Source organism: Leucoraja erinacea, chromosome 24 (genome assembly GCF_028641065.1).
Source record: "Leucoraja erinacea ecotype New England chromosome 24, Leri_hhj_1, whole genome shotgun sequence".
NCBI classification, from domain to species: Eukaryota; Metazoa; Chordata; class Chondrichthyes; order Rajiformes; family Rajidae; genus Leucoraja; species Leucoraja erinaceus.
Genome location: NC_073400.1, coordinates 33,414,051 through 33,425,604, shown reverse-complemented (window position 1 = coordinate 33,425,604; position 11,554 = coordinate 33,414,051). Strand labels below are relative to the sequence as shown.

Below are 11,554 nucleotides of genomic sequence, written 5' to 3'. Positions count from 1 at the left end.
CTTCAACCTACAAACCTGCACGTCTTTGGAGTGTTGGAGGAAACCGGAGCACCCGGAGAAAGCCCACATGGTCACGGGGAGAACGTGCAAACTCCCCACAGACACCACCCGTAGTCAGGATTGAACCCGGGTCTCTGGTGCTGTGAGGCAGCAGCTCTACCCGCTGCGCCACCGTGCCGCTCTTAAGACATGAAATGAAACGCAGTTTGTTACCAGTAATGGTGAGTGTTCAGCAATAACACAGACCCTGGGTGGATGCCAGCGACTGATGGATGGGAGTTTCCAGACACCATGGTGATCTTAGAACAAGCATGAACTTGTGTCCTGGGCTTTCCAGGATTCAGGGCCATTCCTCAGGAGAGGAATCGCCAAGCTATTCTTGGCCGGCATTCAACATCTGCAGCCTGGTAAACAGCTCAATGAACATGCCCCACAATGCGCTCCCACACCCCCCCCCCCCCCCCCCCCCACACCCCCGTCCCTCCCCACACTCCCGTCCCCCCCCCCACCCCCCCCCATCAACCCCACCCCCATCCCACAACCTCCCTAAAAGGTTCTGATTTACTGGTTCTGAGACCGGTCTGATTTCTAACTTGGACGCATTCTTTTGCAACCACAACCTGTAAAGTGACCATTGAGTCATACAGTGAGGAAACAGGCCCTTCAGCCCAACTTTCCGACACCGGCCGACATGTCCCAACTACACAAGTCCCACCTCCCTGCATTTAGCCCATATCCATCCAAACCTGTCCTATCCATGTACCTGTCTAACTTTCGTAAATGTTGGGATATTCCCAGCCTCAACTACCTCTGGCAGCTCGTTCCATACACCCACCACACTTTGTGTGAAAAGGTTACCCCTCAGATTCCTGTTAAATCGTTTCCCCTTCACCTTGAACCTATGTCCTCTGGTCCTCGATTCCCCTACTCTGGGCAAGAGACTCTGTGAATCTACCCGATCTATTCCTCTCATGATTTTATACACCTCTATAAGATCACCCTCATCCTCCTGTTCTCCAAAGAATAGAGACCCAGCCTAATCAACCTCTCCCTGTAGCTCACACCCTCGAGTCCTGGCAACATCCTTGTAAATCTTCTCTGTATCCTTTCCAGCTTGACAACATCTTTCCTATAACACGGTGCCCAGAACTGAACACAATATTCTAAATGCGTCTCACGAAAGTATTATACAACTACAACATGACCTCTCAAATTCTATACTCAATACTCTGACTGATGAAGGCCAATGTGCCAAAAGCCTTTTTGACCACCTTATCTACCTGCGACTCCACCTTCAAGGAACCATGCACCTGCACTCCTAGATCCCTCTGCTCTACAATACTCCCCAATCATTTACTGTGTAGGTCCTGCCCTTGTTCAACGTCCCAAAATGCAACACCTCACACTTCTCTGTATTAAATTCCATCAACCATTCCTCAGCCCACCTGGCAATCGATCCAGATCCTGCTGCAATCGTTCACAACCATCTTCACTATCTGCAAAACCACCCACTTTTGTATCATCAGCAAACTTGCTAATCTTGCCAGAAAAAGCAGCCTACCAGAGGACTGGGAGAAATTCAGACCAGCAGAGGAGGACAAAGGGCTTAATTAGGAAAGGGAAATGGGAAAAGATTATGAAAGAAAACTGGCAGGGAACATAAAAACTGACTGCAAACGTTTTTATGGATATGTGAAGAGAAAAAGATTAGTTAAAACAAATGTAGGTCCCTTGCAGTCAGAAACAGGTGAATTGATCATGGTGAACAAAGACATGGCAGACCAATTGAATAACTACTTTGGTTCTGTCTTCACTAAGGAAGACATAAATAATCTGCTGGAAATAGCAGACCGGGAGTCAAATGAGATGGAGGAACTGAGTGAAATCCAGGTTAACCGGGAAGTGGTGTTAGGTAAATTGAATGGATTAAAGACCGATAAATCCCCAGGGCCAGATAGGCTGCATCCCAGAGTACTTAAGGAAGTAGCCCCAGAAATAGTGGATGCATTAGTGATAATTTTTCAAAACTCTTTAGATTCTGGAGTAGTTCCTGAGGATTGGAGGGTAGCTAATGTAACCCCACTTTTTAAAAAGGGAGGGAGAGAGAAAACGGGGAATTACAGACCAGTTAGTCTAACATCGGTAGTGGGGAAACTGCTAGAGCCAGTTATTAAAGATGGGATAGCAGCACATTTGGAAAGTGGTGAAATCATTAGACAAAGTCAGCATGGATTTATGAAAGGTAAATCATGTCTGACAAATCTTATAGAATTTTTCGAGGATGTAACTAGTAGAGTGGATAAGGGAGAACCAGTGGATGTGTTATATCTGGACTTTCAGAAGGCTTTCGACAAGGTCCCACATAAGAGATTAGTATACAAACTTAAAGCACACGGTATTGGGGGTTCAGTATTGATGTGGATAGAGAACTGGCTGGCAGACAGGAAGCAAAGAGTAGGAGTAAAAGGGTCCTTTTCACAATGGCAGGCAATGACTAGTGGGGTACCGCAAGGCTCAGTGCGGGGACCCCAGCTATTTACGATATATATTAATGATTTGGACGAGAGAATTGAATGCAACATCTCCAATTTTGCGGATGACACTAAGCTGGGGGGCAGTGTTAGCTGTGAGGAGGATGCTAGCAGGTTGCAACAGTGACTTGGGATAGGCTGGGTGAGTGGGCAAATGTTTGGCAGATGCAGTATAATGTGGATAAATGTGAGGTTATCCACTTTGGTGACAAAAACAGGAAAGTAGACTATTATCTGAATGGTAGCCGATTAAGAAAGGGAGAGATGCAACGAGACCTGGGTGTCATGGTACACCAGTCATTGAAAGTAGGCATGCAGGTGCAGCAGGCAGTGAAGAAAGCGAATGGTATGTTAGCTTTCATAGCAAAAGGATTTGAGTATAGGAGCAGGGAGGTTCTGCTGCAGTTGTACAGGGTCTTGGTGAGACCAGACCTGGAGTATTGTGTACAATTTTGGTCTCCTAATCTGAGGAAAGACATTCTTGCCGTAGAGTACAGAGAAGGGTGTACAGAGAAGGTCACCAGACTGATTTCTGGGATGTCAGGACTTTCATATGAAGAAAGACTGGATAGACTTGGCTTGTACTCGCTAGAATTTAGAAGATTGAGGGGGGATCTTATAGAAACTTACAAAATTCTTAATGGGTTGGACAGGCTAGATGCAGGAAGATTGTTCCCGATGTTGGGGAGGTCCAGAACAAGGGGTCATAGTTTAAGGATAAGGGGGAAATCTTTTAGGACCGAGATGAGGAAAACATTTTTCACACAGATGAATCTCTGGAATTCTCAGCCACAGAAGGTAGTTGAGGCCAGTTCATTGGCTATATTTAAGAGGGAGTTAGATGTGGCCCTTGTGGCTAAAGGGATCAGGGGGGTATGGAGAAAAGGCAGGTACAGGATACTGAGTTGGATGATCAGCCATGATCATATTGAATGGCGGTGCAGGCTCGAAGGGCCGAATGGCCTACTCCTGCACCTATTTTCTATGTATGTTTTCATCCAAATCATTGATGTAGATGACAAACAGTAACGGGCCCAGCACCGAACCCTGAGGCACACCACTAGTCACAGGCCTCCAGTCTGAGAAGCAACCTTCCACCATCACCCTCTGCTTCCTTCCATGGAACCAATTTGCTATCCATTCAGCTATCTCTCCTTGGATCCCATGAGATCTAACCTAGAGCAGCCTACCATGCAGCCCCTTGTCGAATGCTTTACTGAAGTCCATGTACACAACATCTACAGCTCTGCCATCATCGACCTTTTTGGTCACGTCTTCAAAAATCTCAATCAGATTTGTGAGACATGACCTCCCACGTACAAAACCATGCTGACTGTCCCTAATCAGCCCTTGCCCATCCAAATGCCTGTATAACCTATCCCTCAGAATACACTCTAATAACTTTCCACCAGCAGATGTTAAAATCATTTAACTCCTGCACACATGCCCATAACAGCTCGAGAACCTAATACTGGGTGGCACGGTGGTGCAGCGGGTAGAGCTGCTGCCTCACAACACTGGAGACCTGGGTTCGATCCTGACTACGGGCGCTGTCCGTACAGAGTTTGTACGTTCTCCCCGTGACCAGCGCGGGTTTTCTCCTGGAAACTGTGTGTAGGATAATGCTAGTGTACGGGGTGATTGCTGATCAGCCATGGAGGGCCGAATTGCCTACTCCTGCACCTATTTTCTATGTTTCTATGAATGGCAGAGATGCAGTGCCGGATTTACGTATAAGCTAAACAAGCTATAGCTTAGGGCCCCCACTTTCTAGGGGGCCCCCCGAAAAAATTGATGGGCCTCGAGGTCTAGGGGGGCCTCCGGCCAAGGCAGAACACCTACCGTTCAACTCTGGGCGGCCCCCCTCTCTCTCTCTCTCCATCTCCCCCCAGCTATCCGTGTCCGGGCCGCCGGGCTCACTTTGCTCCTCATCCGCCGGCACGGCAGGCCGCCTTGCACATGCGCACAACCACGGCCAGCACACCATCGGCCGCCCTGCGCATGCGCACTGCAACGGCAACTGGTCGGCGCTGGGCACTTTCTCCCTCGCTTTGAATTGTGGGAGATTTGGCCGCCATGGCTGTCCGGTCGTTGGGGGCCTCACAAGTGGAACAACTTAGGGCCTCTCTTCATCTAAATCCGGCACTGCAGAGATGGGCCGAATGGTCTAATTCTGCTATCACATGTGACCCCCGCCCGCACCTACTCTTTGCCTACATTTCACTCCTCATATGGACACACTGATCTGTTCTGTATTTATGCCTACAATATTCTGTTGTGTTGCAGCAAGCAAGAATGGAATTGTCCTATCTGGAACACATGACAATAAACTCTCTTGTCTCATCTGCTTATCTGACACCATTTCTCCTTTTCACTTCTGCATTTTGTCAACTACTCCACTCATCTGCCAGTCACCTGTATCCACCTATGACTTAAGATAGACACAAAGTGCTGGAGCAACTCACTGGGGTAGGGAGAGGGTCAGGATATGGATGCTGGCCCTTCGGCCCAACAGGTCCATGCCGACCAGCGATCACCCTGTACACTAGTTCTATCCTACACATGCCACCGAAGCCAATTAACCTTCATACCTGGTAGACACAATAAGCTGGAGTAACTCAGCGGGACAGGCAGCACCTCTGGAGAGAAGGAATGGGTGACGTTTCGGGTTGAGACCCTTCTATCTTCTATGTGCCTATCTTCGGTTTAAACCAGCATCTGCAGGTCATTCCTGTACAAACCTGCACGTCTTTGGAATGTGGGAGGAAACCGGAGCACTCAGAGTCATGGAGAACGTACAAACTCCGTACAGACAGCTGTCAGGCCGCTCCGTGATGGTAAGTCCACGGGCTTTGTGGCCGGAGCCTCAATGTCCATTCCAGTTGGAGGCCGCCAGCTCCTAGTATCTCGCAGCCCCGGGACTGGCTGTAGTTACCAGGTCGCGAAAACTAATTGAAAAAAAACACTCCTGAAGGCCGGATAAATTCGGGTTAGGGGCCGGATCCGGCCCGTGGGCCGTAGGTTGCCGACCCCCTGTCCTAGACGTTAGACCCCATTGTGTGCCCCCCCCCCCCCCCCCCCCCCCCACGCGGCTGTAGAGTAGAGCGAGGCAACGGCTCCACTGGACAGCGGACATCATGGAATGGGTGTTGAGATCACCACTGCTGCTGTTGTGCGGGACTATTGTCCGGAGCGAGGGTGAGACCCCGTATCCCTCCCTCGGGGCAGCGGGTGGACGGAGCCGCGGGGAAGCGCCTGTGATTTATTTCACGACGGGACTGGGATTAGAGGGAACCGGTGGGTGGTGGCGCGGCTCCGTCACTGTTGGTGGGGGGTGGGGGGGCAGACGGTTCCCTCGCCGGCGGGGCAGCGACGGGACGGGGCGCCGATCATACGCCCGCACTGCCCCGACCATCCGACGTCCATTCTGCACGTTGTTTGGGCGTTGGGCAGGCCAACACGTGAGAATGGATAAAACAGTGAAAATGGGAATGGAGTAGCAACTAATCACATGAGTGTGGGTGAAGTGAATGTGGTGTGTGTGTTTGTAGCAATCTTACAAAATTTTGAGATTTAAAAAATCAAGTCTGCAATTTATCCCATCAGATAAAGCATGACAATAAGTTTAATTTGACACCTAATTCATTTTCATATCTCAAGTAATAAAAAAGTTATGGCCATTTTCATACTCGGAAATTAGCATCTTGTTCCCTATTGATTTTCTATGGACATAACAAAAAAGCTGTGATCGTGGACAGTCAAAAGCCCATAACCTTCTTAAAAATTAAGAGAACTGAATGAAATTTTCAGTTATCATAGATTGAAGCATTCTGAAACAAATATAAAATAATCTTACTTGGATGACCTGATATTAAAGCATATAATTAGTTAGTTACCCAATTGTAGCTAATTTCAAACTTCAATCACTAGATCTAAACATCTATCCATTTCTTAATAAATGATTAACATTTTTAAATAGCCCAAGTGTCCAAATAATATTCACAAATAATTCACAATAAAACATGATTTTTAAATCTCATTTACATCAATTTATAGGCCAAATGGAAGGAATTTAGTGTTCATTTGCTGTAAATTAAAGTCAATTTAAATCGGCTTTCTAGTGGGTTCCTGTGAACGCGCTGGTTTAGAACATTCACATTCCGCTGGATTTGTGCCGTCAAATGCCCAGAAAAATACTGCGGGATATAAAGAGCCCAAAATGAACTACTCGCTATAGAAAACTTTTTATACAGGGTTATATACATGCCCCATTTAATGTAAAAATAAGGTACATACCTTTAATTGTTTGCTTTATAAAACCCTGGGGCTGCGAGAGGTTGCGGAGGGAGAGAGTGATTTTTAAACTACTATAAATATTATACAAGGCCATAAAAACTAATAATACCTTTTGCGACGGGGTCTTTCAGCGATTTTCCGTTAATGATTTACTAGGCTGAACATTTTCGATTGGAACAGCCTAGTAAAAATCGCGTTTTAAACCCGCCCCCTCTAAACAGCGCCAAAATCGCTCACACGGGGTAGGGCAGATACTCAGCCACAATTCAGGTAGGTTTTGTAACATACCTAGTGTTTGTGTTTTCAGAAACTGTAAATTGTGGTGAACCACCAAGACTAGAGAACGGGTTCCACATTGGGAACGACTTCAGCTTTCGCCAATGGCTCTATTACGACTGCAATAAAGGGTAAGCAGTAATTCACCAGCACACCATGTTACAGTACAGACTCTTCACATGGGATTGGCCCTTCATACAATATGGCAGTAGAGGCAGGGACTATCACAACATGTGAAGGACATTTGGACGGGTACATAGATAGGAGAGGATTGGATGGATTTGGGCCAAATGGGACTAGTGTAGATGGGAGATGTTGGTCGGCATGGAAGGGTTGGGCTGAAGGGCCTGTTTCCGTGCTGTGACTCAGTGAATATATATTTATATAAACGGGACATTTCTGTGTCCACCTGTTTGTTCTTCCAGCTACGAGCGGTTTGGCAGTTCACGGATACTCTGCACTCATGTGGGATGGTCCAAGTTCAACATTCGGTGTCAAAGTGAGTGACCACTGGACATTCCTGTCACTGGGACCGGGGGAGGGGAGGGGGTGACAGATCAAAGGGGGCGAAGCTGAAGGGAAATGTAGAATGGTTCATTTTTAGCTGAGGGGAAGGTGGCAAGGAGGAATACTGCCCCTTTACCACGGGTGTGACAGGTTTGTGTCTCTGTCTTACAGTAATACGGTGTGGCCCTCCACAACCAGTGGCCAATGGAACCGTGTTGCCGCGAGGAGAGGGGACGTACGGACAACAGGCCGTTTATTCCTGTAATCAGGGCTACACCTTGACTGGAGAAAGAACCATTACCTGCACCGACACTGGGCACTGGAGCCACCCCACCCCCAACTGTACAGGTGATAGAAGCATAGTGTGTAATGGCACAGAAACCGGCCCTTCAGCCCATCTGCTGCTCCCAATCCCCCGAACCTGCTGCCTCTCTCTCCCGCCTCCCCCTCTCTCCCCCTCCCAGTCCCGGGCTACACCCGCTTTACCAGCGATGTGGGCAGTGATCGAGTGGCTGTTGCTGCTGTTGTGCTGGACGACGGGTGACCCCCCATCCCATCTATCCCCCCCCCCCCCCCCCTCTCTCTCCCCGTTCCCCGCTGTCCAAGCCTGGTCAATGTTGTTTGTGTTCCCGACTCATCTCCTCTCGCCGGTGGCGCTGCATGTTCCCCCCCCCCCCCCCCCCCCCCGCATAAAATGTTCTGGAGATGGGACTGGTCCTCTGGTGGGACGGGGGGGTGGGGGGGAGACGGGGTGGTGAGGATCTTTGGCCCACATACACCGAAGATAGACACAAAATGCTGGAGTAACTCAGCGCGATAGGCAGCATCTCTGGAGAGAAGGAATGGGTGACGTTTCGGGTCGAGACCCTTCTTCAGACTGAGAGTCAGGGGAGAGGGAGACAGAGCGAGTAAGGTGTGAAAACACAGATCAAAGGGGGCGTAGCTCGAGGAAATTGAGAATTGGTTCATTGTCAGCTGAGGGGAAGGTGGCAACGAGGAATACAACAGTAAAACTAATCAGGAGGACAGTGGAACTAGTCGGAGAACAAGGATGGGGCAGGGATTGAGAGAGAGGGAAAGCTAGGGCTACTTGAAGTTAGAGAAGTCAGTGTTCATACCGCTGGGGTGTAAGCTGCCCAAGCAAAATATGAGGTGCTGTTCCTCCAATTTGCGCTGGGCCTCACTCTGACAATGGAGGAGGCCCAGGACAGAAAGGTCAGTGTGGGAATGGGATGGGGAGTTAAAGTGTTTAGCAACCGGGAGATCAGATAGGTTTAGAAAGACTGAGGAAATCTCTGAGCCTGCGCTTGGTCTCGTCAAAAAGCTGGAGTAACTCAGCGCCATCACTGGAGAAAAGGAATAGGTGACGTTTCAAGGAATGCCAAGACCCTCCTTCAGGTATTGACTAATCTTCTGGAATTACTTGAGGATGTGACATGTGAAATGGATGAAGGGGAGCCAGTGGATGTAGTGACTTTCAGAAATCCTTTGATAAGGTCCCGCACGGGAGACTGGTGACTAAAATTAGAGCACATGGTATTGGGGGTAGGGTGTTGACATGGATAGAAAAGTGGTTGGCAGACAGGAAGTCGGCTCTGTGGTGCTGTGAGGCAGCAGCTCTACCCGCTGCGCCACTGAAACTAAAGATATTTAGTTGCTTAGTATTTTTGTTCAACATATACATTTGAAGGTTGACTCAAACCAAATTTGAGGGAGGAACAGCTGCTGCCAGAGGATAAATGTGATTTAAAATTAAACATTCCTGATGGTGGAGAGGGTTCTTAAACACTTGACGATGATTCTCTAAGTTTCTAAATTACAACCAAAAATGTCACTCTGCATTAGTCTGCATTACTCTACGTTACTGTGCATTTTACTCTGCATGGCATGTGAATATAAGGTGTGGGGATCTGAGTATTAGCATTGTGTCTACTAGTCACACTTGTCATTGCATCTCTGTATCTAGAAATAAAGTCCACGTTGCCAGTGAGGAAGCCTGACTCTGGAGAGTCTATCAAGGGATCTCTCCAGTCTAACGGTACTGTACAACAGCTACCTCCTTCCTTTTGATAAAGTTACACTAAGCTTAGTTCACATTTATGATCAGCGAAAATAGATTTGTAAAAATGTGATTGAAACTGTTAGTTTAGTTGGGTTTAGAGGTACAGCATGGACACAGGCCCTTCGGCCCCACCGAGTCCACACCGACCATCGATCGCCTGTTCGCACAAGTTCTGTCATCTCACTTTCTTACAGTTCAGCCCAGCTGATTTTAATGATAACGGCAGAAATCTCTTGATGGTCAGCAAGGCGAGATTTGTCCTATTCACCTGTTCACAATGTCGTTTCTCTCTCGAGCAATACTTCTTTATTCCTCATAGAGTTACAGCATGGAAACAGGCCCTTTGGCCCAATTTGCCCACACCGACCAACATGTCCCATCTACACTAGTCCCACCTGCCTGCTTTTGATCCAAATTCGCCTAAACCTGTCCTATCCATATACCTGTCTAACTGTTCCTTAAACGTTGCGACACCACCTGCCTCAACTACCTCCTCTGGCAGCTCGTTCCATACACCCACCATCTTTTGTGTAAAAAAGGTTCCCCTCAAGTTCCTATTAAATTTTTCCACTCTCACCTTAAACCCATGTCTTCTGATTATCGATTCCAGGTAAAAGACTTTGTGCGTTTACCAAATCTATTCCGCTCATGTGGAATTTATACACATCTATAGGAAGCAAAGAGTAGGAGTGAACGGGTCCTTTTCAGAATGGCAGGCAGTGGCGAGTGGAGTGCCGCAAGGCTCGGTGTTGGGGCCGCAACTGTTTACCGTATATATTAATGATTTGGAAGAGGGAATTAGGAGCAATGCTAGCAAGTTTGCGGATGACACAAAGCTGGGTGGCAGTGTGAACTGTGAAGAGGATGTTAGGAGGTTGCAGGGTGACCTGGACAGGTTGAGTGAGTGGGCAGATGCGTGGCAGATGCAGTATAATATAGATAAATGTGAGGTTATCCACTTTGGTGGCAAAAACAAGGGGACAGATTATTATCTCAATGAGGCTAGATTAGGTAAGGGGGAGGTACTGTGAGACCTGGGTGTCCTTGTACACCGGTCACTGAAAGTTAGTGTGCAGGTACAGCAGACAGTGAAGAATGCTGTGGTGGATGTCTGTGTTGGATTCTATTGTGTATTGTGTGTTCTTTTTAAGTGTATCGCTGCTGGCAAATTCATTTCACTGCACCTTTAGATGCATGTGACGAATAAAATTGAATTTGACTTTGACTTTAGAAGCATAGTGTAATGGAACAGAAACAGGCCCTTCGGCCCATATAGTCGTAGCGTCTTTCTGGTCGCCGCTGGATTTTGAAATGTTCAAACATTTTCGGCAACAGTTGGCTGGATGCCAATGAGCATAGCTTGACTTCTCCTGACGTAGGTGTTGTCGTAGGTTGTCGCCAGGTGATGTAGGTTGTTGCCGCTGCTGACTTTGGTGAAGTCCATTGGTGACTACCTACGTACCGTGCGTTAGGTACCGGCGACTGAATTGTCTTCAGTTGTCGCCGACAGGGACGTAGCTTGTCGCGGGTGGACGTAGGTTGTCGTAGGTGCGGTCGTAGGTGGACGTCCTAATGGGTCGTCGGTTGTCGGTAGCTTGCCGTAGCTTGATGTCCACTAGGTGGTAGGTTGTTGTAGACGGGGTCGAGTCACCGAACAAATGGCCTGTGGGACAGGCCCCTTTTAGAATAATGAGAACCATAGATAGAGTGGATGTGGAGGAATTTCTTTAGTCAGAGGGTGGTGAATCTGTGGAACTCATTGCCACAGACGGATGTGGAGGCCAAGGCAGTGGATATTTCTAAGACGGAGATAGACAAATTGTTGATTAGAACGGGTGTTGAGGGTTATGGGAAGAAGGCAGGAAAATGGGATTAGGAGGCA

The 11,554-nt window shown here is 48.0% G+C and overlaps 1 protein-coding gene across 2 annotated transcripts in view; it reads left to right on the top strand.

Moving 5' to 3' along the window:
• Nucleotides 1-5,644: 5,644 nt before the first annotated feature.
• Nucleotides 5,645-11,554, top strand: part of LOC129708977 (sushi, von Willebrand factor type A, EGF and pentraxin domain-containing protein 1-like) — a 37,319-nt gene continuing 31,409 nt past the window's right edge. The window contains exons 1-5 of one of the 2 annotated variants that reach the window (XM_055655085.1): nucleotides 5,645-5,729; nucleotides 7,135-7,234; nucleotides 7,529-7,602; nucleotides 7,782-7,958; nucleotides 9,577-9,648. In XM_055655085.1, the coding sequence (XP_055511060.1) occupies nucleotides 5,669-5,729; nucleotides 7,135-7,234; nucleotides 7,529-7,602; nucleotides 7,782-7,958; nucleotides 9,577-9,648 (484 nt within the window). In that variant the 5' untranslated portion in view covers nucleotides 5,645-5,668. The remainder of the gene's footprint in view (nucleotides 5,730-7,134; nucleotides 7,235-7,528; nucleotides 7,603-7,781; nucleotides 7,959-9,576; nucleotides 9,649-11,554) is intronic. The other variant, XM_055655087.1, reaches the window with a different exon arrangement.